This window comes from Antechinus flavipes, chromosome 1, assembly GCF_016432865.1.
Source record: "Antechinus flavipes isolate AdamAnt ecotype Samford, QLD, Australia chromosome 1, AdamAnt_v2, whole genome shotgun sequence".
NCBI classification, from domain to species: Eukaryota; Metazoa; Chordata; class Mammalia; order Dasyuromorphia; family Dasyuridae; genus Antechinus; species Antechinus flavipes.
In genome coordinates, this window is record NC_067398.1 from 292,936,249 (window position 1) to 292,963,925 (window position 27,677).

General features: G+C 34.2%; 1 protein-coding gene across 1 annotated transcript in view; it reads right to left on the bottom strand.

The window, feature by feature from the left end:
- Positions 1–27,677, bottom strand: part of SVEP1 (sushi, von Willebrand factor type A, EGF and pentraxin domain containing 1) — a 362,611-nt gene that overhangs the window by 105,686 nt on the left and 229,248 nt on the right. The window contains exons 23-33 of the mRNA XM_051962558.1: positions 24,223–24,336; positions 22,409–22,610; positions 16,123–16,280; positions 11,502–11,703; positions 9,113–9,288; positions 7,628–7,752; positions 4,002–4,125; positions 2,963–3,133; positions 2,096–2,269; positions 734–853; positions 228–404 (exon numbers count right to left, since the gene is read on the bottom strand). Of these exons, the coding sequence (XP_051818518.1) occupies positions 228–404; positions 734–853; positions 2,096–2,269; positions 2,963–3,133; positions 4,002–4,125; positions 7,628–7,752; positions 9,113–9,288; positions 11,502–11,703; positions 16,123–16,280; positions 22,409–22,610; positions 24,223–24,336 (1,743 nt within the window). The remainder of the gene's footprint in view (positions 1–227; positions 405–733; positions 854–2,095; positions 2,270–2,962; positions 3,134–4,001; positions 4,126–7,627; positions 7,753–9,112; positions 9,289–11,501; positions 11,704–16,122; positions 16,281–22,408; positions 22,611–24,222; positions 24,337–27,677) is intronic.

Here is a 27,677-nt window from a genome sequence, read left to right on the forward strand (position 1 = left end):
TTACAAAGTAAAAAGCACATTTTTCATAAAAACTTTGTCAGTTAAGCCAGTAGTAAGAATATTGTTATTTCCATTTTACAGATAAGTAAACTGAGATACATAGAACTGAAGTGATTTAGTCTAGATATAAATATAAAAGATGCTGATGAACATTTAAAGCCCTAACATTATCTTTAAATCATTGCCAGTATAGCACCTAGTAAACACAAAACTTAACTAAGATATACCTTCACAGAATGGTATTTGGTGACTCCATTTTCCTGACTCCAAACATGTAATTTTGGTCACTCCTATCAGTTGATAGCCTTCTTCACAAGAGAAAGTAACTTCCCCACCAACAGTATAAATATTACCAGAAGAATGGCCATTATCTGTTTTGCCAGGATCCTTACATTTTATGGGCTCTTGAAAAAAAGAAATAGCTTGTTAAATAGAAATGCATGTGGATGCATTTGTGTAATGAAAAGGTATTTTGAAAATAGGGGAGAAAACCCATGGGTTTGTGAGGATACTTCATGCAGTCTGAGAATCTTGAACATGGTTGTCACAATTTGACCCAATTGTACATTCATTGATATCTAAAATCTAAGTACAACATTTTATCTAAGTAGCCATTAGTTATAGAAAGACTATTGGAAAGTAGACTAGATATACACATACATACATACATACATAGCCAAAAGGAGAAAGCATATAAGGATCTTTAGAACTAGTGATGCAAATGCTTTACTACCTGCACATTTTTTTCCATCTCCTGTGTAGGGTGAGATGCATGTACATATATAGGACCCATTTGTATTAAGGCAGGAAGCATGCTTATCACAATCTGATCCAACTGCACATTCATCGACATCTAAAATCCAAGCACAGCATATTATTTAAGTAACTATTCTTAAAATTGTGTGATTTCAATAAATTTGCAGGCGAGCCTAAAAGTCTGTTTTTGTTCTTTTCCTTACAAATGAAAACTATATATATATAACCCCCCAATTCTTTTATTAAATTTTTTTCTAATTATATGTAAAAACAATTAAAGATTCATTTATTACAATTTTGAGTCCCAAATTTTCTTTCTCCTTCTCTTTTCTTCCCCCATTGTATTTTCCATTTCTTAATGATTATATAGATTATGTTATATAGATTATATAATATAGAATATTTCTATTCTCCAAGTATCTATGAAATTATGAGTACATAAACAAAGCTCAATAATTCCCACTTTCAAAGAGTTGATATTCTTGCAACATGCACATGATATAGGTATGTCTAAAATGCATACAAAGCATATACAAGTGTGATTGGCAGTCATCCTTGGGGAAAAGTTGCATAATGTAATCCTCAGAAAGAAGACCCAAGAGGTAGGAACCAGGAAAGATTTCTTGAAGATGATTCTGGAATTGATGTTTCAAGGAAAAGAGGGATTCTAAGAGGCAGATGTGAGAAGGAAGTCCATTGAAAGCATATAAAATAGTGCAAAGGCAAAGAAAATCTGAAAGTTAGAGTATTGTGGGTGAAGAAGAGAAAGAAGAACAATTTGAACTAGAATATATTGAGGGAAATGATGTAAAATAAGTTTGGAAAGGTAGCATGGAGTCAGGGTTATAAATACTTTTAAGTCTCTCAAATAGTAGTTTATATTTGATCTTTAAAGTAATATGAAGCTACATCACTTTAGGAAAATCTTTCTAGCATCAGTGTGGAGGATAGATGATTGAAAATTGCAAATATTTTGTAATACAATATAGCAACAACTATTATGTTACTGTTATAGAAATGGATAAGGTACAGAAATCATTAAGGATTTTCTCAATTAGATTGAGACCATGTAGTACTTAGAAGATTATGTGATTATTAAAGATCACAGATTCCAACAGACATATCTGAAATCATTTCAAAATTAGTTGAGGGAATATGGTCTACTGAAAGAGTATTGTTGTGGGGAAAAGTGGTCCTTTTCTTTCACTTCACCAGATTTCTCCAGGCTCCTTATCTAGATAATGAATGTGTGGGACTAGATTACCTTTCTAGTTCCTTCCACATCAAGCAAAGTATAATATTTTCAGCTTGAGTTTACACTATCAGATTAATTTTTTACCAAGGCATGAAGGAGAAATGCCATTCCAGCTTCCATTGTCTGTACAGAACATCCTTGAATCGCCCAGCAGATAATAGCCATTGTTACATTGGTAGGTGACTGTACTGCCTGCATAAAAGTCCTCAGCAGAATAAAAGCCATTCTCCAAAGGAGGTGGAACTCCACAGCCAATTCCTACAAAATAGTCAAGAACATAATTATACAACAAGTGAAGTCAATATAGTCAAAATGAGGTTTAAGAAAGTCCAAAGAATAAGTCTTTTATGTAATAATACACTTCATAATAAGCACAGGTTTCATATATGTGGAACTTAAAAGAATGATTGATTTTTAGATCTTAAGGCTATTGAAATATAGAAAGCAGACTAAATGAAAACAAAACATATGGCTTAAATAACAATAATATGACTTATCCATATTCTCTGTTTAGGTGTTCTTTGATGAAATTTTCATGAAATTTTATGATTCATAGAATTTTTGATGTATTTAATACAAGAATAAATAATTTAGTAAAAAGAACACTGGTCCCCAGGTTAGAAGACTTGAATTCTTGTCCCTGGTTTCTCCAATATCTAGTTTTGTAAATCATTACATACATGAGTCCTAACTGTATTTGCTAGTCCCCTCATCTCTTCTAGTTTCCACTACTTTCTTCTATTTTCTCCGTATCCTTATGTGGCTATGGGAATCATAAAATTAGAATGGAACATTAGAGATCTCATTTTATGGATGAGGAAGCTGAGATTTAGTAAGGAGAAATAGTTGTTCAAAGTCATAGAATTATTATCAATTTTTTCCTTGAAAAGGGCTGTGAAGATGCTTTTCTTTTTCAAGTGTTCTTAACAACATCACTGACAAAGAACTCACTTTCACAGTGAGGTAGTGGATGAGTCCATTGTCCTTGATTCAGACAGTACTGAACAGCATCCCCAACTATCTGGAAACCCGCATCACAGAAAAGATTGACTTTAGAACCTGGTTTTAAATCTGTTGACAAGGTCCGCAGATGAGGTACATATCCGTCTAATGATGGACAGTCTGGAGACAGAATACATATGAATAAACAGTTTTGAGAAACATGGTTGCAATATGAGTCCAACATATGGAATGTTAATTGTGCATGCATATCTGAACACTAAACACATTCTGCTTTTATAACTGCTAAGCTACTTGGCTTTCCTAAAAGCATTAAATTTGGGGGAGTGGAGTTAAATTAAAACAAAGTTTAAAACGTTGATAAAAAAGATTTCAGCTTATTTTGTTTTTAACAAGAGGCTAAGGGGAAAAAAAAACAGTTTTAACAATACAATTTGAGAAATATAATCCTGCATTTAAAAAAAAAATGAAAGTTTAAAAAAAATTGTTACTAGCAAAGTTCTCTATTTGAATTAATAAACCATTTGAATTCATTTAGCTATACAATACTGGAAAACAAATTTGTTACACAGTCTCTGGAATTTTAGAAATAGAGAAATAATTTCCCATTGTCAAAATAATTTATTCTAGAAAGTTTAAGGAGATACTGTTTAAATATTCACTTGTGAAGAAAATATTCAATTGTTCAGTTTGATCATCTAGTTTTTTTATTATCTAGATTTTTTGTGGTTCTTTTACCTTCACTCCTTCATTCTCCTTTATCTTGCTATTTAATCATTTACTAGATCTTCCATTAAATGATGGCTATACATAAGAAGGGATGGTGAAAAATAACAGCAAGAATTTCAGCTATTAGCAGTTTTGACAAAGGATTTATTGGGAGGGAAATTGGGAGGGAAAATTACTGATTAAATTCAAATGAAACTGAATAGAATTTACTTATCTAGATAGTTCTCTCATTATCTTCAAGACTTGTAACCATTATATTTTAAGATCACTTTAAACTAAAACATACAAATGAAATTCTAACCAGAACAGAATATGCTCTTGGAATCAATCTTCACTTTTCCAACAATTCCTGACAGGAAATCTGGCCAGGCCAACACATTTCCTTTACTGAGTCCTTCTGGACAAGAGGTAGCCAAAGACTTTACCTGAAAATTTAAGAGAGATATTTAATCCAAGAGAGATATTCCAACCCAAATATGGAAGACAGAAACATGTCTTTTTGGAAATCATGGACATATTCATGTCCATGTTCATAACTGTTGGTAATATGAATAGAAAGAGATGTAGGTAACATCCATATGATGACCAAGAAGAATAGTTTAGCCTTATACACCACCACCTCCTCTCAACTCTTGGCTGATTAAATTCCATAATTAAACATTTAATTCTTCTTCTTTTTTTTTTTTTTTTTTTTTTTAAGGATCTAGTCAAGTTTAAAATTCAAGTGTCTCTGGGAAGTGTGATCCATTAATATATATCAGTAATTAACCATATAAATGAGCTTAAAAAAATAAAAACAGGTGTTGATAGCAGGACAAAGGTGAAACCATAAATGTACTAGTAGCTAGAAAGAGGAAAGTAGAGTATCACTGTGAAGTTGATTATTTAAAGCACTATAGAACTATGTTTTTGTTTTTTTCCCCCCCTGGAGGAGGTCACATAATCATATTGTTTGAATCCAAAATAAATTTCTTCTACCTAATTTTAAATAGATCATCATTGCAGAAAGGGAATTCTTATACTCTATTCAAAGCACCACAGTAGTTGTTCAAATTTTCCCCTTATCTGCCAGAGCACTTTGTCCCCCACCTTCAGCTGATTAGCTCTCTTCATACTTTACCAAAAAACACTCTTCTATTTTCATTTACACCAATCTAACATCATCTCCTACTATCTCTTCTTTTATTCAAGTCTCTGATGAAGAGGTGGCTTTTTTACCTCCAAGTCAAACTTTCTACACAGATCCCATTCATGTCCCATCATCCTCAGTAGCCATTCTCTAATCTTAATTTCTCTATATACTGATTCCTCGATTCCTCTCTGTATATCTTACCCATCTTTAAAAACAAAACAAAACAAAACAAAACAAAAAAAAAAAAACCTTCATTAGTACCACCATTCCTGTATATTATTCTCCTTTTCTCAGTTAATCTTGAAAACCAGTTTAAATTTTGTGCCCCATGTTCTCTCCTCTCACTGTCTTCTAATCCCTCCAAAATCTGGCTTTCTAAGTAATCTCCATTTCCAAAGTAGCCAATATTTCTTAACTGCCAAATCTAAAAAATTTTAATCCTCCTCCTCATTGATTTGATACTGCTGCCCATCTTCTTCTGTATACTCTTTCTTCTCTGGGTTTTAATGACACTGTTTTCTCTTGATCCCTTTCCTACCTTTCTAACTACTGCTTAATATCTTTTGCTGGATTATCATCCATATTGATGGGGAAGGAACCCTGAAACCGTCCTCTTTGACTTTTGAGGTGAGCCCTGAAACTCTCCTCTGACAGGGACTCACCCTTTGAGGCAATTAAGTGGTTTCATTAAGATTAGCTCATCAATATTATGTCCTCTAACCATATGTTAACCATGGGCTCTGTCCTGGACACCCCCCCCTCCTTTTTCTAATATGGTTACTTCATAAACTCATCAGTAATAATGAGTTCAATAATCATCGTTACATAGATAATATAGCTACATATGCATATGTAGGAATGTATATGAATGCTTTCCAAGACATAGTTCTGCATTACTGATTGCTTGCAGATATTTTGAAATGGATATCCCTGAGGCACTTCAAAGCTAACATGTTTAAAATAGAACTTATCTTTCCTATCAAAATCCCATCCCAATTCTGAACTCTTCTATTATAGTTGAAGGGAATACAGTCTTTTTGATACTCCAGTGACATCCATGATTTTTCACTTTACTTCACCCAACATATCCAGTTAGTTGCCAAATTTCACTATGTCTATCTTCCTAACATCTTGTGCATATATCTTCTTCATAATTATTCATAAAAACACTACACTAGTCTCCACTCCAATCTTTCCTTCACATAGTCACCTAAGTGACTGTTGTCCTAAAATGCATGTCTGTGTTACCCTTCTACTCAGTAAACTCCAGAGGCTCCCTATTATCGGGGATCAATATCATTTCCTTTCTTTGGCCTTTAAAGTGCTCCACAACCTTTCTCATTCCCATCACTCCCTTTTACTTTACTATTCTTCATATACTCTGCTATCCACCCATACAGATCTACTTTTTGTTTCTCACCCCAGACACTCCACCTCTTGTCTCCATATCTTTGTCTTGACTATGTTGTATGCCTAGAATACTCTTCCTCCTCATTTCTTTCTCCTGAGATCCCTAGTTTCCACAAAGATTCAGCTCAAGAACTACTTTTTGCTAATATCTTACATTTTAAGGATACTTTTTTCCCCCTCCACATTGTATGTGTAATATGGCCAATGGCCATATAGTTTGAAAATACCTAATTGGCATCAAAGACTATGTAGCAAAGACTACTGTACAGATATCTGTGGGAAATATCAGCAGCAAGGGAATGATTAATGAATGAAGAGTTAGCGAATCAGTATTTTAGGCCAAACTTTGCTATTAATTAGCTTTGAAATTTTGGGTTAATTGCCTATCCTCTTGGGGACACATTAACTGTGAAGCTCAAATTTATATAGTACTTTAATAAAGGCTTATAAAACATTTTTTTTTGTTATTTTCTTCTCTCCCTCTTTTCTGCCTCCTTCCCTCCTCCCCCTTTCCCCTCCCTTTCTGCCTCCCTTCCTCCCCTTCACTCTTCCCTTTCTGCCTCCCTCCCTCCCTCCCTTTTCCCTTTCTCCCTCCCTTCTTCCCTTTTCCCTTTCTGCTTCCTTCCTTCCTTTCTTCCTTCCTCCCTCCTTCCTCCCTCCCTCCTACCTTTCTTCCTCCCTCCCTCCTCCTTTATTCTTTACCCTCTCCCTCCTCCCTTCCTTCCTCCTTCCCTCCCTCCCTCATTTCTTTCTTCCTTCCTCCCTCGATCCTTTCTCTCTCCTCCTTCCCTCCCTCCCTCCCTTCTTTCTTTTTTAAATTAAGGGTTCAAGATTTAAGTAGCTAGGTATTATTAAAAATTAAACAAGAAAGAATTCCTGGAAACAGGATTAAAAATAAAATCACCGATTCATTTAGATTTAGAACTGGTAGAGACCTCAGAAGTCATCTAGCATGAGTTGCTCAACATTATAAGGTATTAAAAGGCCCAGCTGAAACCCAGGACAATTGAAATGAAATATAGCATGTTTCCCACAGGATTTTTCTACCATTCCACACTGTCTCTTAGACCAGATGATTTGTAAATTTCATTCTAGTACTGTCATTCTATGATTATATACAGTTATTAGATATAGTATATACAGTTATTAGATACAGTGCAATCAGTAATATATTCATGAAATCAAAAACAATATTTGACTTTATAAATACTTCTGAATGAAATTAATCTGTGATCACCCAGCTGACCAGAACATGAATATGGATTTAAAGATGTATTCTACTTCATAAGATGGCAAAGCAACATGGTGAGACTTAGGCAATGGAAATTTCCGTGACTTTTTTCTGTCACATCATATTCCTACCATATGGTAAAAATGAAATGCACCTGATCTGGAGCCAGGACGTAATCCCAAATGTTGAGTTGGCTTATAGAGCCCACAAATGACTCAGCTGGGTTGAATCCTTCTCCTTTTTTGTCTTGTTCTTGCCCAAGAACTAGTGCACCACCTCCTAAGATGAGAAAAAGAAAGGGAAGAAAAAAAATGTTTCTTGATAATCTTTCACTTGTTTGATTAGTTTTTGAAATATTCTTTGTTAATTTATATATTTACAAATGGATGAGGACAGAATAGGAGGCTGTAAACTTGCTAGGTAGATAATATTGCATCATGAGTTTGTAAGAATACTTTTCTATGTAGTATGACCAAAATGTAGTCATGTTGGTTTGTGACACTTGTCTCATTTTTCAGTAGTCACACACTGTATGTGCTCCCACAATAAGTAATAATGCCTTCCCTGCTTCTTCCTGACTCATTGCTGGTTCTTTACAATTTCTACTCTTTGCTTTTCAGAGTATCCCTGAAGACTCCATTCCTGTCATTCTTCAAAAACCCTTCTGTGATTCATTTTTTCCTCTGTTCACTTAATAAGTGCCTTATACTATTTTGAATGTCAGTACAGAAAGTTGATTGAATATATATGTTCATGTTTCTGACAGAGGTGTTTATATATAAGTATTTCTTTTATATTTCAATTATATATTATTTTATGTCACATAATAGGAATTACACAATAAATATTGCTAATTGACTAATCTAAAAACCCAGTAAAATTAGAAGACCTTTCTTGTGATTCTTGGGCCATTTTCCTGAGATTTTATGTTTCTTCAAATAAGTTCTAATTTTAAATGTCATATGTATTTGTTTTTAAGGTGTACTGTAAATTAGTAGGCATAGTAATTCCTTAAAAATGTAAATTGAGAGAATGGTGCTTTGAAACACAAAGTATGCTAGTCTTTTAATAGGATGGTCTTTCCTGATAGAATACAAGCTCCCTGAGGACAGGAATTGTTTCATGTCTGTATTCCCCACTACGCCTATAACAAGGACTGTTATTTTTAACTAGGTTCTTGACAAATGTTTATTGATGTTTATTATCTAGCTAGATTACTATGAAAATTATATTCAGCACAGCTCATGTTTCCAAATAGATGATATCATATTTTTCAGAGTTTTTCAGGTGAATATCCTTGAATCAACTGAGCTCTATATTACCATCTTATCTTTACTAACCCAATGGGGAAAGAAAACAAAACTGATGACTTAGGAAGATAGTTTTTTTTTTTTAATGTATTTACTAGTTTAAGACATTTTGTCAGATCAGCTGATGCACTGATCTGTGTCAGCTAGTTCATCTAGAAAATGATGGCAGTAAATAGGCATTTTGGTTGAGCTGGAATAGATAAGTGAGGCTGTATGCATTAAAAGTTGTCCAAAAATGTGGCCAATAAAAATATCTAAATCAAAAAGCATCCAAGGACTATTTGTTTTAAAGCTACTATGGGGACAAAATCATTTATTATAAGACATACCACGGATAGCTGAACCAATAGATAGTCCAATACCACCATCAGATAATTTTCCATCAATATATACTTTCCAGGATCCATCAGTACTTGTCCAAGTGACTGAGATATGATGCCAAATGCCATCATTGACTGAAGGACAGTTTGTTATCCTCTCCTTCCCATTCACATAAAGAACCCAGCTACAGGAGAAAAAAAAAGCATATCAAATAGGCATTATATTCATTAGTGTGCTTTCTTCTAAATTAATTTAGCAAATATATGCTGATCACCTACCATGTGTGGAGCCTGTGTTAAGCACTGTGGACAAAAAATTCATGGTCCTTGTCCTTAGTGAGCTTAAATCTAGCAGCAATTTGACATATATAATAACAATTAGGTAAATTACACTAGGAAAGGGACTAGAATTATATAAACAAAGAAATACTGAATGTTTCAGTGGGAACAGTTTGCTAAATAAAAACTATGATTTTTCCCCATTTGCCTAAAAGTTGCAGTATTAGATTTGTCTTACTAATTATATTTTGCCTCAGATCACATTAAATAAATGAAATAATAAGACTCATTTTTACTCATTTAACAAGCATTTATAGAGTTCCTACTATGTGCCATACAAGGCAGCTAAGTGGCACAGTAAATTGAGTGGATCTGGAATCAGGAAGACTCATCTTCTTGACTTCAAATCTAGCCTCAAACGCTTACTAGCTATGTGACCCTAGGCAAGTCACTTAACCCTGTTTGCCTCAGCTTCTTCATTTGTAAAATGAATTGGAAAAGAAAATGGCAAAACAATCTAGTATCTTTGCCAAAAAAACCTCAAATGAGGTCTTGAAGAGTAAAATACAACTGAAAATGCATGAACAACAATAAAATGACCATTCATCATGTTTGGTCTTGGGGATCCATAGACAAAAAAAATTAAGCACTCTATGTTCTCAGAGTGCTCACATTTTCTTGCATGGAAGAATATGCTCAGATAAAGCATTTTATCTTGAGATGAAAGAAATCATCCCATTACCATCCATCATCAGACTCATATGGAAGATCAAGAGTAAAATGTATCTATATAGAGCCATTTTTCCTGATGATAGAACTGACTGATTTTCTACATTTGATACTGAATTAAAGGGCCATGTATTTGTGGGTACGCAGTAAATAATTATTAAATGATTATTGCCAAAGAAGCAATAGGATTCAATCTACAATAAGGAAGACTTTTATAAAGGTAAATAGGAGATTGTAGATCTTGTTTCTGAAAATTAATTTATTCTAATAGGTGAATAAAAAGGATAATCAATCAGATAAAGTGAGAGCTTTAGAAGAAAATTAAAGAAAAGGAAGCTCAAGAAAGTAATGACAGACATGGTAAGCCATTAAACAAAAGATGTCTATATATATACACACACACACACACACACACACACATATATATATATATATATATATATATATATATATATATACACACACACAATATACAAGGTTTCTCTATATTACTTCCTTTATAAGCAACTCTCAATGAGGATAATCCCTCTGCCAATGTAGACCAGCATATTTTTTGAAGCATGTAGACTTAGAGACTTATGATTCACCAACAGATGTGATGACTAATTTAGCAACACAAAACCACTCTTTGTTAGAATCAGCACTTGAACCTAGTCCTTTTTGCCTCTGAACCTGGCTCTCCTTCCACTACACCATGCTGCCTTTACCCAATTCTCCTGACCTGACTTCTCTTATATATGTGACAGGAGTCCTTTCTCTAATTTTTTGCTCCCTGCAGGGTAGTTGTAGTTATTCTACTTTTAGGGTAAGTAGGGAATTTCAACTAGGTTAGTGTAGGAGTCTAGTTGTTCAAACAAACTGTTCAACTCAATTTCATTCAATTCAATTTATTAAATATCTTCTAAACCCTTATTCTGTGTTTAAGTGCTAAACACCTGTGGTAGATGTTAAAGAAGATTCAAAGTTTGATGACATCATATCCTGACTTAATGGAGCTTACATTCTAGGAAGGAGATAAGGAACATACTCAAATAACTCAGGTACAAAATATTACATAATAATGCATGAGAGGTTTCTTCAGGTTTGAGTGGTAAAAGGTCGTTATGACTAGAATGGTCTGAAGTGGGACTCCATAAAAGCTTCTTGAAGGAAATGACCTTTGAGTTAGAATTTGAAAGATGGATAACAGACATTAATGCCAAAGCCCTAGCCAGGGAGAAAGGAGAATAAAAAGTAGGTTTCTCTTCTTTTCCACCCAATATCCCTAATGTCAGTTTGAACCTCAACTTTAGGTCTCATAATTCTAACTGAGGTGGTAAGGATTTCTGCATAAAACAATAATTAAAAACAAAAACAAACATTAAATCTATTTATTAATGGTTCTGCTTACCCATTATAATCAGTGAGAAGGAAAGTATTATCACTTCCATTCTCAAGTGCATAGGAGATTGGAGTTCCATAGTTGTTAATGTCAGAAGTTCTCATCCAGAATGTGCATGTAATGGCATTAAGAGATGGAAGTACACCATCGAGCATGACATAACCATAGATCCCAGAAACTTCAAAATCCAGGTTAAAACCAGCAGACTGTTCTGCAAAAATATGAAAAACATTTAGCTCTAGCAAAAACATTGTTCAACTAAGGGGAGCAATATGGCCCCAAATAAAACTAAATAAGTCCAACTTGGAAAATTATTCTACATTCAACTGTTGCTTCTTGGTCCCACAGTGCAAAACTAGGAGCAATATATAGAAATTGCTAAAATTTAGACTAGGCATAAAGAAAACTTCCTCTATTAACTCATCTGCAGTTTATAAGCTTAAAGGGTTATCTATGTTACTGAGAACTTTAATTACTTATCCAGGGTCATACATGGAATATATGAATCAGGACATGAATTCAAGGCCAGCATGGAAAGATGGGCTTTGTTGTGTTCATATATTATTCATACCATGAATAATAATGACTTTATCATATTGTATGAATATCAACATAGTATTCATCTATTATCCATATGTACAATATTTACATTCTATACTTTTCAAAATACTTTAACATTTATTCATTCATTCTATTCTCCCAACAACTCTGAGGAAATAGAGTAGTTATCATCGTATTTCACAGATATGATAAATGTTACTCAGAGAAAATAAATACCTGGTCCAAAATCACATAACAAATTAGGAATACAACTAAGACTAGAATTCATATAAGATGCCAGAACCCATAGGAGATTCTAAACTTTGAGTTCAGGGACAAGTTCCTGGAATAAGATCATGCATTTTATAGGTATTCAGGAAAGAATTGCTGAATGCGTATTTCCAGAAAATGACTAGGTGAATAAGGAATCAGTCCATAATCAGAAATGCTTTCTAAAAAATAAAAGAGGTGATTTCCATTCCTGATGATGGACTTACTCAATCAAGGAACAAAGATGAAAATCAGGTAAAATTAAGAACTTTAGAAAAAAGTAAAGAAAGGGAGGGTGGAGAAAGTGATAAGGGAAACTTTAAGCCATTTACATTTCCCAGACTAGTCATGTTTTCTCTTTACTATTTGCCATATGTAGAACTTTCTACTAAGAAAGTTGCCTTTCTTGTATATTAAAGATTAAGAGACTTGTTCTGTGTCATAAAACCATATTTATCAGTGGCAGAAGTAAAAGAATTGAACATCAATGTTCCTTTATATGACAATAAATTGTAATTTACAGACTTTTAGAATTGCCAAGTGTTTTATATATCATTTGGTGTACCAAATCTTCCATCTACACTATTCTAGATTGCCAGGGCCATGCATACCAGTCTTCAGGATATCCTCGGATGCACATGAAGACAAGCCAATTTTAAGGTGCTAGACAGCCTTTCTTTATTGGTAATCTCAGCAGGAGTTAGCAGTAAGCAAGAGCAAGTTTATGTATGTCTCTGTGTCTCTCTCTGGACTCAAAGCTGGTTATTTATATTTACTCTCCTTTGGGATTATTCTGTGCCTAGATCACTCAGTACTGCATAGGTGGATGCGTAGAAGGGAGACATCTGGAGTTAGTGCTGCATCCTAAAAGGAGATTAGCCATCTCAAGGAACCTATGAGCAGTTCCTTGAACACCTGTAAGACACAACTTCCTGCCTCAGAGGCCAAGCCCCTTTTTACTTCCTGGGCCCGCCCTACCAGCTGACATGGCATACATGGCATTCTCAGAGAGAGAAACGTCCCTAACAATTTGGTCCTCAAAAATAACTCTGAGAAGTAGGTATTATATGTATAATACCATTTTGCAAAAAAAGGAAACAAATTTAAGGAAATTAAATGGCATAAACAGTCAAAAAGCTACCAAATACTAGTTGAATGTCCAGCATTCATTCCTTTATATTCATTGCCTTTCTTTTTGTTTGTGTGTGCTTGTGTTATAATATATATCAATCAAACAATAGGCATCTATTAGGCACCAACTATTTGTCAAGAACTGCGCTAGGCTTTGAGAGTACAAGACAAAAATGCCTCAGGCCCTGCCCTCAAGAAATCACTAGCAGCTATGGGAAGTGGGAGTAGATAGTGGTTTTGATTAGGGGAACCATCAGCCACTGGTTAACTCAGACCTGTAGAATGAATCTCTTATGTGAGAGGATGATGATGATACAAGGAGACTGAGAAGCAGTTGCATTCTCTGACCTCTCTCTTCTTCCCTCTTGTCTCCAATTTATTTCATTTCCAATCCACAAGGAACATCTTCGAAGGCTGCTTTGCAACTCCTTCAAATTTATGATTCACAGCTGTGGAGGCTCTCAGAGAACTGACTTGCCCCTTCACTTAGGCATGGTCCTTAAGTACTTAAACATAATTTTATTTTATTTTTTATTTTTTTAAATAGTTTTTTTTATTTACAAGTTATATGCATGGGTAATTTTACAGCATTGACAATTGCCAAACCTTTTATTCCACTTTTTCTCCTCCTTCTCCCCACCCCTTTCCCCAGATGGCAGGTTGACTAAAATATCTTAAATATAATTTTAAAGAAACCAGGGAATTTTGAGAGTGGGAATCCATTACATAGCTAGTACAAAGATGCAGAGATGAAATGTCAGACATAAATAAAAGCAAGTCCATTTGGCTGGACCATAGACTATGAGAAGTGAAGTAATGGTTAATGAAATTGGAACAATAAGTTGGGGGCAGATTGTGAGGATTTTAAAAACCAAAGAGATCATATTTGACCCAAGAGGAAGAAGGGATTTGGGTTTGGTAAGTAGGGGAGTTTAGCATTTAAAACTCTTCATGGCCCAATTTTTTCCTACATTCAAGTCTTTTTATAATTTACTGTGTAAACCATTTGTCCTGGACTCCTAGCTTACTTTGCTTCATCTTTGTTTTTGCCCTGACCATTCTCTAAGTGCTTTTTGTCCTCATTGGTACCTCTTAGAATCCCTGGTTCCTTCAAGACTCAATTCAAGAGTCCCTTCTGCAGGAAGCTTTTCAGGATATCCTTAAATGCTAGAGCCTCCCAATCTAAGGTCACTTTCCATCTCTATCATCTCTTCTGATTTCATTGGTATAGGAAATTTCTGCCAGGAAACTCCCTCTACAGACCAATTCAAGTCTATTCTATCTCTGTAATTTATAGGTTTAAGAACTTGCTAATAATATTAATGATGATGATGATAATAAAGCTTATAGTTGGATAGTGCTTGGGCAGCTAGGTGGCACAGTGGATACAGGTCTGCAATCAGGAAGATTTATCTTTCTGAATTCAGATCTGGCCTCAGATACTTATTGATTGTGTGATCCTGGACATAAGTCACTTAACCTTGTTTGCTTCCATTTCCTCATCCTCATTCTATCCATCTTCATCAGTAAAATGAACTGGAGAAAGAAATAGTAAAACAATCCAACGTATCTGCCAAGAAGACCCCAAATGGGGTCACAACTGAAAAACGACTGAATAATCACAAGCACTTAATATGTATCAGTCACTCTACATAATTATCTCATTTGATCCTCATAATAGCCCTGGGTGGTAGGTATTATTATTATCCCCATTTTACAGAAAAGGAAAGTGAAGCTACAAGAAGTTAAGTGATTTGTTATACATGAGATAGATAGTCGTGTCTGAAGTCAGATTTGAACTGTGCCATTCAGTTGCCCCTTCGTCTTCAAAGCTAACCAAACAATTATGAAGCTAAAGCTAAACCAGATGTTAAACAAACAACAAAAATGAAAAGCATTTTCCATTTTAATAGAGAAAATTTAAACCAGTCTTTTGGGAAAAGACCAACTATGATGAAGTCTTGAGTTCCTCAGGTAGGTAGATGGTAGGAAATGAGGCTGGAGTTTTTTGGTGGGAAGTGGGACTTGCCTTCGTGGCTCTCCACTACCACTAATATCCTAAAGAATCTTTGCCTCTTGGCATTGGAGTGTGTGTGTGTGTGTGTGTGTGTGTGTGTGTGTGTGTGTGTGTTTATGTGTGTGTTAACACATACAGATTTATATATTCCTGGAAAAAACTTCTACTTCAAACCATTTTCCCTTTTGGTAGATACTTGGTCAGATAGGAGTGTATTCTGTTTAGAAATCACCGCATTAAGGATGGGGCCTAAACCCATAGGATTTAGATAGAGATGAATCAACCTAAGAAAAGTAAGCCAGAAGAAAACTACTTGGCCCATTGTGCTATTGTTTGTGCTATTCCAGAGATTTGCTTTTGGAAAATTGTTTGAATAAAAGCTTAATTTATGAATCTGTCATGTCTGAGTTAAACACTTCCTATTGTAAGTGGTACAGTGGCCGGAGTCAGAAAGACCAGAGTTCAAATTTGACCTCAGACATTTACTAGCCATGTGACCTTGGGTATTCACGTCACCTTATTTGCCTCAGTTTCCTCATCTGTAAAATGAGCTGGAGAAGGAAATGGATACTTCAGTATCTCTACTAAGAAAATCCCATGGACAGTTGGTCTGTGGGATCACAAAGGCTGGACACCACCGAACAACAACACTGACCCTTTGTTCCACTATACCTGTTTCACACTGGCTGCCTGAGAAGCCTGGCCGACATTTACAGATGTATGTGTTCAGCTCATCCACACAGGTGGCCTGGTTTTTGCATGGGTTTGATTCACATTCATTGATATTCATTTCACAGAATGTTCCTGTGTATCCTGCCATACACAGACATCTGAAAAAGAACAAAATAAATAGATTTAAGCAAGCACTTAGACATTATGCCTCAGTTGCTTCTCGACTCTGCTACTGTGCGGCCCTTCTCCCACTGGGGAGCTCTTCCTATTTTGGGAAAGGCCCTCACACCCAATATCCAAGATTTCAAGATTATGTCACAGTAATTCAACATTGGAACCTCCTCTTTAGCCCACTTTCAGCTTTCTTTTTATCAGTTGCTGCCCTCCCCCCCTCCCTGTATTAGAATATCAGGTATTAGAAAGTAAGCTGCTGGAGGGCAGGGGACTGTCTTTCTTTTTGTTTGCATTTAGAATAATCTCTGTCTCATCCAAAATGCTTCATAAATGCTGGTTGACTGGTTAAAGGCTGTCTTCAACTTGTTAACACGCTATTTCAAAAATGTGTTTGTGAGACAATCCTTTGGAATTCTGAATATATTTTCTAATAGAAACAATTTTATAGTTCCTGGCTAACTTCTCATAAAGTTTTCTGTCTTTCACTGCATTTATACAATAAAAAACAGAAAGCAAAAAACTTGAAATAAGAAAACGCTATAATAATTTTTATTTTTAAAAGCCTAGTACTGTAATGCCTCAGTTTCCCTGAATTTTTGTGCTTTGATTTTCCTGAATTATTATGCTATGCCCTGAATAAAATTATTATGGCCACTCCCCTTCCTTAATTCATTAAACTCTGGCCACTTTCACATTCCAGTGAGTCATAAAACTCCAGGTGGCTTATCTCAAATACCTGGATATTGTTCACTATCTACTACCCTAGACTCTGTCTCTTGCTCCCAACTTTCTTGACCCCAAATCTGTCAGGATTAAGTTATGATCCTTTCCTAGAATTATGGCTTACCCAGGGTTCTCCTCCCTTGCCTTTGTTTCCCTGATAGCTGGATCCCTTTAAAAGTCTTTGGAATTAATTGCTCGTGGTTGGATGCTTTGTGGTAAGAGTCCCATTCATCTGGCTAGGGGATCGGACATCTTTTGGACATGATGTCCAATTGGCTAGCCCAAATTCTCCACTATTAAAATTATTAAAAATCTAATCTCTGTCTTGCCTCAGTTTTTCCATAATTATAGTACATTCTGCAAATTATAGTTCTAGGACTGTGATACTGATTTCTGATATTTGTATGAAGAAGAGAAAGATATTTCAAAATTATTTGCTTAAAGAAACCAAGACCAAGAAATAGAATATTAAGCATGTTTTGTAAAGATTTAGAAAGCAATCAAAGGTCTCTAGGAACCAACATGGACTAACTAAAACAAGGTAATGTCAAACTAAATTAATTTATTTCAAAAAGTTGGTAGTTAAGGGAAATATGGCAGTCTTAGTTTTAGCAAAAAGTAAAACAATTTTCTTTTGGTCATGGCACCATAACATCTGTACTTGATTGAGCAATGGCACTCAAAAAAGTTGTGTCAACTTGGAAAGTGATTAGGGAATGTCATAAGGCCTTATATTTGGCCCTGTCTCATTCAACACTTTCATCAAAGACTTAGATGAAATCAGAAAAGATACAATTAACAAATTGTACATAAAGTTGAGGAGTACTTAGAACAATTAATGTCAAACTTAAGATTTGAAATTTCATTGAGAAGCTGGAACAGTAGACTAAAACCAATACAAAATAAAATTTAGTAGAAATAAGTGTCAACATTTGCCTATATTTATATAAAACAAAAAAAACAGTTCTATATATCTCCAGATGGGGCCATTTAACTGCTATTCAGACTCTAAAAACATTCTTTTGGCCCAGAAGATATAAAGATAGCTTCGCTGGTGGTTTAATCAACCTATCAATTAACTATTTCTTAAGTTATCTTTATTATGGGCCTGCTTTGACCTTATATTCTAATTCTTGCTTTGTCAATTGAGATAAAGTTGTCTCTTCGTGCCTTAGTCCCAAGAACTAGGGAGCAGCAAATATGCCTGGAGTCAGGAAGATCCTCTTGAGTTCAAATATGTTCTTAGGTACTTACTAGTTGTGTGACCCTGGAAAACCACTTAACCCCTTTGTTTCAGTTTTCTCCTCTGTAAAATGAACTAAACAAAGAAATAGAAACCCACTCCAGTATTTTTGCCAAAAAAAAACCAAGTGAGGATATAAAAGCCTTGGATAAAACTGAAATGACTGAACAACAATAACCTAGGAGCTGTCTTTCTTATTCATCTGTGCCTAAAACAACATCATTTTTATCTCAGTTACTCTGCACTAAGGTTTTGCCTAGGGTCTCTTTGCAGTCTTCTCAGGGACCCTTCTCTGAATCATAGGTTACTCACTGGATTCATATCACTACTAACTACTAAACCCACAGCTGAAATTTCTCTAAATAATATTCTATTTTTATTACTAATCTGGACTTTTTTTTTTTTACTGCCAATCAAGACTTATGAGATGGAACAGCCTTCCTGTTTTAATAGCAATTAAAGTAAATAAAGTTTTTTTTTTCGTATTTCCTTTGAGCAAAAAGTTCAATATGCTCAAATGATGCAATGTTCACTTAAAAAAAACCCTCTTAAAAAATAACAAAAACTAACAGCCCTCAGAAATCAAAATATGTCTCATTCACAGAAAATAGTATTGTACTCTGCTTGAGTGATTATTTTAAAAAGGACAAGACTACTGCATATGAAGGTTTATCATGTTGAGAAATTATTTCAGAAACTTCTCTCTAGGAGTTACAAAGAGGTAGGTTTCTGGCTCATTATTATAGAACTTTTTATGAAATTATATGTGAGGATAAGATGTCGGAACAGTTTGCTTTGTGACTTGAATTTCATGACTGAAGATGTTTAAGCGCAGTGTAGATGACCATCTGTCAAGGATGATACATGGGCAACTCCTGACTTGGGTGTGAGGGAAGGAGAGATGACTTCTGAATTTCTTCCTGATTCTATGATTCCACAATTCTATAAAATTGAAAAACCATTGGACAGCATTTTTAATTTAGAGTTAAAGGATCTATGTTTCCAATTCTGATTCTGCTTTTGATACCTTAGGTAAGCTATTTGCCCTTTTGTGTCTTAGTTTCTCTCTTTTATAAAATGGAATGCATGGATTATATAATTCTAAAATCCACTGATGCTTTAAATATATGATCAAAATAAATAGATTTTTATTTATCTGGCATGCCAGTGATTAAGGAAAATATGGTTACTCGAAGAAGGATGAAAATATTATATGGGAAATTTTATAGAGAGTCTTATGTGAATGTCCAGATATTTTACAGGAAAATGTAAATTATCAACACTGGTTCTTCATATCTATCTTTTAATTTTAAAATATATATATATATCGTTCTCTTTCACAGTTATTATTTTTATTTGTTAGCTTGCAAATGAAATGACTTAGGTCGGGGAGACAAAAGAGAGCTGAGAAATGATTTTGATACTGAAAGACAAGGAAAAGGAAAGAGATAAGAGAAAATGGACATGAATTTAATTGTTTTGTTTAATTGAATGGGTATGCACATACAGGAAGGATAATGCTTGAGGTGAAATTAACTGAATTAAGAATAATAAAAGACAGAATCAAGTAGGGAAGCAGAATGTGTAAATAAACTTGAGATGAAAGAATTTGAAAAAAATTGCAAAAAGCAATTTTCCATACATGCCACTAGGTGGTGGTAAGAGACCAAGATCACTTTGCTGATCAAAAGCTTGGTGGAGGAAAAGTTCGAGTCATGTGTTTTTAACTTAGAAAATGTTTGCACAACTCCAACAAGAAATCTGCCTCACCATAAATTCACAGAAAAGCAAAAATTATTAATAATCCTCATTTACAATAAATATCTATGCTTAAGGAACATTCTCAGCTATGTAAAAAACAAAATGGAAGGGGAAAAGATGATAAAGGGAGTGCAAATAGGAGGCCCTTAAATTAGCCAGTCCACTAGGATGTAAGTAGCTGGACTATTGTGTGTGTATAAAGAAAGAATTCTATGGAGGAGATGTTACAAAGGACAAGATGAAATATTTGGCAGCAGAACAGATATGTATGAGGGAAAGTGAAGAATCAAACATAAGAATGAAACAATACTAAGGATACAAAAATTAGAATTTTATTTTTATATTTATCATGTATATTAATAAAATCACAATGTATATAAGCTATAAATCAAAACAATAAAATAACCACATATATATACACATATATTTACTTTTTAATCTAATATTGGACAAATCATCTGATCATAACTAGATGAAACTAGATGCTACTGATCATTTTAAGGAAAACTTCATCTATTCCTAATCTGGTGTTTTTAATAGGAATGGGTGTTGGATGAGATCATCATATGATTTTTGTTAGTTTGGTTATTGATATAGTCAATTATGTTAATAGTTTTCCTAATATTGAACCAGCCTTGCATTCCTGGTATAAATCCTATTTGGTTGTGTATTATCCTGGGGATGACTTTCTGTAATCTCTTTGCTAATATTTTATTTAAGATTTTTGCATTAATATTCATTAAGGAAATTGGTCTATAATTTTCCTTCTCTGTTTTCATCCTACCTGGTTTATGTATCAGCACCATATCTGTATGGTATCCTTTCATAAAAGGAATTTGGTAGGACTCCATTTTTTCCTAGTTTTTCAAATAGTTTGCATAGTGTAGAAATTAATTGTTCTTTAAATGTTTGGTATAATTCACATGTAAATTCATTTGGGCCTGGAGATTTTTTTTTTAGGGAGCTAATTAATAGTTTATTCTCTTTTTCTAAAACAGGACTATTTAAGTAATTTATTTTCTCTTCTGTTAATCTGGGCAATCTATGTTTTTGTAGATATTCCACCATTTCACTTAGATTATCAAATTTATTGACATAAAGTTGGGCAAAATAACTCCTAATTATTGCTCTAATTTCCTCTTCATTGGTGAAAAGTTCTCTCTTCATTTTTGAGAATAACAATTTGATGTTCTTTCCTTTTTTAAATCAAATTAACTAAAGGTTTATCTATTTTGTTAGTTTTTTCATAAAACCAATTCTTTGTTTTGTTTATTCAATAATTTTCTTACTTTCAATTTTATTAATCTTCCCTTTTATTTTCAGAATTTCAGATTTGGAATTTAATTGAAGTTTTTAAAATTTGTTCATTTTCTAGCTTTTTTAGTTGTAAGCCCAATTCATTGATCTTTTCTTTCTCTATTTTATACAAGTAAACATCAGAGACATAAAATTTCCCCTAATAACCACTTCGGTTTCATCTCACAAACTTTGGTATATTGTCTCATTATTGTTGTTCTCTTGGATGAAATTATTGATTGTATCTATGATTTGTTGTTTACTAGATTAAAATAGTAGCCAAATCTAAGTTCATCAAGTAATGTTTAAGGAGCCCCAGGAAGTTCTGTAGCTTACCAAAAACTGTGTGTGTGTGTGTGTGTGTGTGTGTGTGTGTGTGTACATAGTAAAGAGCAGATTTGGAATTTAAAATGTGACCCTTTCCAGTGTTCTTTCCATTACATTGTTCTATCTCTTACTCATCTGTAATTCAAATTTATTTTATGAAATATTAAGTTCTCTGTGTTATATTAGACATTTATAGTATGTAGTTATTATGTCTTGGGGTGAATGATTTGAGATATCTGAGGATAGGTAATAGAGAGGTATGTAATAAGTTTGTACTATAAATCTGAACATGGGTCACATCAAAAAATAGAATGTAGATATAGAGCTGAAAATTTTTGGGAAAAGAGAGTTTGTATAGCATGAGAGGGCGTGAAAAGATTATGATTGGCTTTAGTAGAGAAAACACCTATTCCCTTATATGAATACATACTGTACATAGATGGATCTCTCTCCTCTATTCTCTGTGATCACTCCACTCCCTTTCCTCCCAAACCCCAAAACTCTACCAAATTAAAAAAAAAAAAAGATAATATTAAGAAAATAAACTTAGCACTTTCACAAAAAAATTCCAATTTAAATGGGAAAAGATAACTTATACAAAGTAATGGTAAATCTTGAGAATAAAGAGAAAATTACTTCAGAGATTTAAATTATATCTCTCTACTCCTCATGCTAAGAAAGTGCTTGAAAAAGAAGAAAAGTAAAACAAACTTAAGTCTTTCATATGCTATTCCATTAAATCAGCCAGTCCTGGCTTTTTACCTGAAGCTATTGATGCCATCCTTGCAGTTTCCTCCATTTTTACAGGGACTACTGAAACATTCATCCACGTTCTTTTCACAACGAGTACCCTGAAAACCAGGAAGGCATTTGCACAAGAACCCGCCTATTTGATCTTCACAAACTGCATTGTTCAAACATGGGTTTGATTGGCATTCATTGACTTCTGTTTCACAATGAATGCCTGGTAAGAAAACAATAGGAAAATGATCATCAAAAGAATAATAATAATTTATAACTGTAACACAGCAACAATAATAATCAATGACATACCATAGTTATTTTATCCATTTGTTAATAGCTGCAGAACATTAAATATGCATAAAACATATCTATGTATTTGTATACACACACACACACACACACACACACATACACACACACACACACACATATATAAAACTGTCCTTGGACAGTTTTTATCTAAACTCCATTAAAAAAACCAAGAACATAATAATGGCGATATCCTGATAATTGTAGTAAAACACTACAATTAAAAAAATACTACAAATAGACTGGCAGTGTTAAAGTCAAGGAAAAAAGGAAACTAAGTGACTCTAGGGGCAGTTAGATAGCGCAATGAGTAGAGCAACCAGCCTTTAAATCAGGAGAACCTGAGTTCAAATATGACCTCAGACACTTAATACTTCCTAACTGTGTGACCCTGGGCAAGTCACTTAACCCCAATTGCCTCAGCAAAAAAAAAACCAAAACAAAACCCAAAAAATAAAACCCCCCAAACTGATATATATATATATATATATATATATATATATATATATATCTAGAGAGAGAGAGAGAGAGAGAGAGAGTTTAAATCTTGAGTCTATCATTTGTAGTCTGTGTGATCTTAAAGAAAGTTACTTAACTTCTCCAAATTTACCTCTTCAAAACCTTTTCTTCATCCACAGAATGGAGTTAATAAAACTTAGATTATTAAGATAGTGTATTTGAAAAATAGTGTGTTCTGTACCTATAAAGTGTTCCATAAGCAAGCTACTAACAAAACTAATGGAGCACAATCTAGTTCTTTAAATATCTATGACTTCAGCAAACTTATTAAATATTCATTTCATGAATCCACTTGTACTTGCTAGTTAAAATACAAAGATGCTTACATTTAAATGGGGGCAGGAGAAGAATAGGACATGTTTATAAATAACATTTAAATAAGGCAAAGTGTGATTAGAGCAAAGGAAAGACAATAATCTGAGGTAAAAGAAAGTAGCTTCAGATAGGAAGATCATCTTGAAAGAGATAGCACCATTGAAATAAGAGAGATAGTTTAACAGAACTGGGTTGAGGAAAAAGGGGTCCTTTCTGGGCACTGATGATATATCGTGTGAGCAAAGATGAAGGGTAGGAGAGAACAGGTGAACATAAAGGACATCTGCTACTGACTGTACGTGTATAATCTATATCAGATTGTTTACTGACTTAGAGAGAGGAGAGGGAAGGGAGAGGAGGGGGAAAAAAAAGCTTACAAAAATGAATGTTGAAAACTATTTTTACATGTAATTGGAAGAATAAAATACTATTGAGAAAACAAATACAAAAACAAAGAATACAGTTTAGCTCTAAAAAGTTAGACCTAATCAAATCAGCTCTCAACTTAAGATTCTAAGATGAGGTACTCTATAAAGAAGCCTAAACAAAATCCTTTCAATCTGCTCAATTATTCATGAGGATATACCACTCAATCATACTATTATCTATAAAGCACAGAGTCTTGGAAGTCTTTGAATGTAAAGAAAAATATCTAAGCAAACAGAAACAAGAGAAGTTCAAATGTTTACCTTTAAATCCTCTCCCACATGAGCAGTGATATCCATTAATGCCATCCACACAAGTGGCCTTATTTAAACATGGATTGGATCTACACTCATTTATATTTCCCTCGCAGAGCTGACCTGCAAAGGATATTCATTAGAAATCTGAAATAGCATCACTTACTTTTATTATATGCCTACTATGTGCACTGCATTATGTTACTTGCTGGGAGAAATAAAAACATAAATAAGATATGTGCCTAATTCAGCATGGACTATCTAAGCATGTGCAATGGAGAACCGGCCAAGGAGGATCCAGTACTAATAGCACTGTTAGGTAGCCCAGATGAAGACTGGGTAAGCCTGCTTCTGGGCATAAGTATTGGAAGATCTTTATTTGCTAATCTCCTATTACATATGGGATAATTATAATTCAGACAAGAAAATAAATGAACCAAAGATAATATCAAATGCTTTGCTTGTGGAAAGAAAAAGGTAGACTTTGAGGCAATTAAAATGATGAAGACATTAAAGCTAAAGTTCCATTATCTTGAAAACTTTCAAAAATCATCTTTTCTTCAAATGCTTTGTTTATGATATTATTGTAGAATGCTGTTAAGTCAATTTGTATGAAAGGTTTCTCTTTAAATCTTTGGAGGGGAAGTCATTTCTTCACCAGAGAGAAGCACTAAACCTGGAAGAATCTGCAGAGGATGAGTGGATTCTGGGATACTTCCACCTACCAATAGGGCTCAAAGTACTGATATCAGGAAAACTTAGCTCTCAGAATTCATGATGACTTCAAAAAAGTTAATATGCCTATATTCTCAAGTCATCTTACCATGTGACTCATAGCCAGTTAGAAAGAAGAGACTTTGTAGTTTCTTACAAATGAGTTCGTGATTTAATCTCATGAAATAATCACCTTTTGAGTCCATTTCTATTGGGGAAGGTAAACACTAATGATGGACAAATTATTAATAAAAAAGCAAGAAAATAAATGTTTTTCCCAAACCTTCCAATTTACCATATTCATCTGCTCTCCTAGAAAATCAAAATTCTTCAACTTTTTACCACAGACATAGGTCTCATCACAACTACTTCTAATTTACTAATTATTATTGTTTTTTCTTTAGCAACTTTTAATTTCTTAAATACAACTCATAATTCTCTGCTTGACTTTTTTTTTTTTTTTTTTGGCTGAGGCAGTTGGGGTTAAGTGATTTGCCCAGGGTCACACAGTTAGGAAGTGTTAAATGTCCAAGACCAGATTTGAACTCAGGTCCTCCTAACTTCAGGGCTGGTGCTCTATCTACTGTGCCACCTAACTGCCCCAGGTCATAATTCTCAATACATTTAAACCTACTTATTCTCCCCATCTATATTTTTGTTTTTCAGTCACTTATAATTTTGGTTTTATTGATATCATGTTGTTCTAGCACTCACATCCATATAGCATCACTAGGAAAATTTAGTTTTAAGATGAGTTTTTGTAGCAGTGATTCTCTTGGCATCAATGAAAATGCTGTGATAGTTCTCAAATGTGATCCAGACTGAACTTCTACTTCGCTTTGATCTTAGACCTAGCAGACTGTCCATCTCTCTCATCCAATATGGATGTGTGTGTGTGAAGGAATACAGAATGGACCAGTAATTTTACTAGTATAATTAACTCCCTGATAAGAAAGTTTCATTTACTAATATAGGTTTATACTAGTCTACTTTTAATCTTAGAGAGTTACCTTGTCCACTAGATTGGTAAATGCTTATAATCATACACTTATGTCAACACTTGAACTCAGGTCTTACTGGCTTTGAGATCGACTCTCTATCTGCTGTGCTGCCTCTGCCTTTTTGTCTCTTGTGCTCTCTACATGCACATCCATATCCACAGATACACATGTGTGTATATACACATATATCTATAGTTCTATAGTCCCAAAATCTTAGTGCAGCTTAAAGCTTAAAAGCTTTAAAAAGTTTTGGAACTAAGACTTTTGGGATACCATGTGTGTATGTATATATACACATACATATCTATCCCTCATATACCTACATGCATATACAAATATGTATATATACATTATATGTACACATTATGTATATATGTATGTGTTATGCAAACATGTTGCTTGTAAAAAATGGTAGCTAAACAGTTTAACACTTATAAACTTAAATTTTTATGTTGAGTCAGTTAAAATAATGGACTGGTCATCCAACTGTATGTCCTAATATGGTCAATGACATTTCTCAACAACTTTTTTTTTTTTTTTGCATGAATGGTTTGACAGATTTATTTTAAGTAAACAAATTTTACTGAGGAGGCTTTGTCATATGCCTCTGTGTTATTTAGAATATTATCTATGATTAGAATCTCTCAAGAACCTCCACATTGTCAGGGATATCATTAGCTTTGTCTTTGATGTGAGATTTTGCTAGCCAACATCATCAAAGACATTTTTAAGAGCATATTCCACTTAGCCAAAAGTTTAGATGATGTCGGTGTTAAATCTAAACAAGAAGCCTCATTTTCTTCCAAAAATAGTATAAACCTTTGATCTGTATGCAATTAGATAAAGGGGTTTTTAACCATGGGCTTGCAAATTTGCATTTTAAAAACATTTTGATAGCTGTATTTAAAAACATTCTTCTGAGAAGAGGTTGATAGTGTGTGAGTAAAGTGTGTGTCCTATGACAAAAAAATGTGAGGAACCACAAATTAAAGAGATAGTCTTAATTGCATGCACAGCCTATGTCCTTCACTGATGTCTTTCTCTGATTCTTCATTGTGTCATGGAGGTGATCTTGGATTCTTGACATCTATGCCAACAAATTACACACTCTGGAAAGTCTTACTGAGCTGGAAATTTTTCCACACAGATGTGGCAATGAAGAGTGTGTCTCCAGGCTAATGACAATCTAAGTGGAGAGCAGCTCATCATCAGAAGATTGATTTTCAGGTGATAATTGTATTGACCATGATAATCCTGCTTCTACCACCTGTGAAATCCTACACAGATCACTTAGCCTCAATGGGTCTTAGATTTCTCATTTGTAGAATGAGGAAGTTAGGCTAGAGCAGGTGTGCTTAACTTGGAAGTCTATGGATAGATTTCAGGGGATTGATGGATTTGGGGTAAAAATTACGTTATCACTGAACTCCAATTGCAATTTAGTAAGGGGAGAGGGAGAGGAGAAGAGAGGAAGAAAGGAGAAGAAGAAAGGAGGAAGAAAAAGTCTGATGGAGAAAGGAGAGGGAGGAGAGGGAAAGAAAAAGGAAAGAGGAAAGGGAGATGGAAACATAGGGGGAAATGAAGGAAGGAAAGATGAAGGAAGGTGAGGAGGAGAGTAAGAAGAGGAGGAGAAGGAAGAAAAAAGGAAGAGTAAAGAAGATAGGAGAGAGAGGGAGAAAGGGAAGAAGAAAATAAAGAAAAGAGGAGAGGAAAAGGGGGAGGGAGAAAGAGAGAAGAAGATGTTTTCAT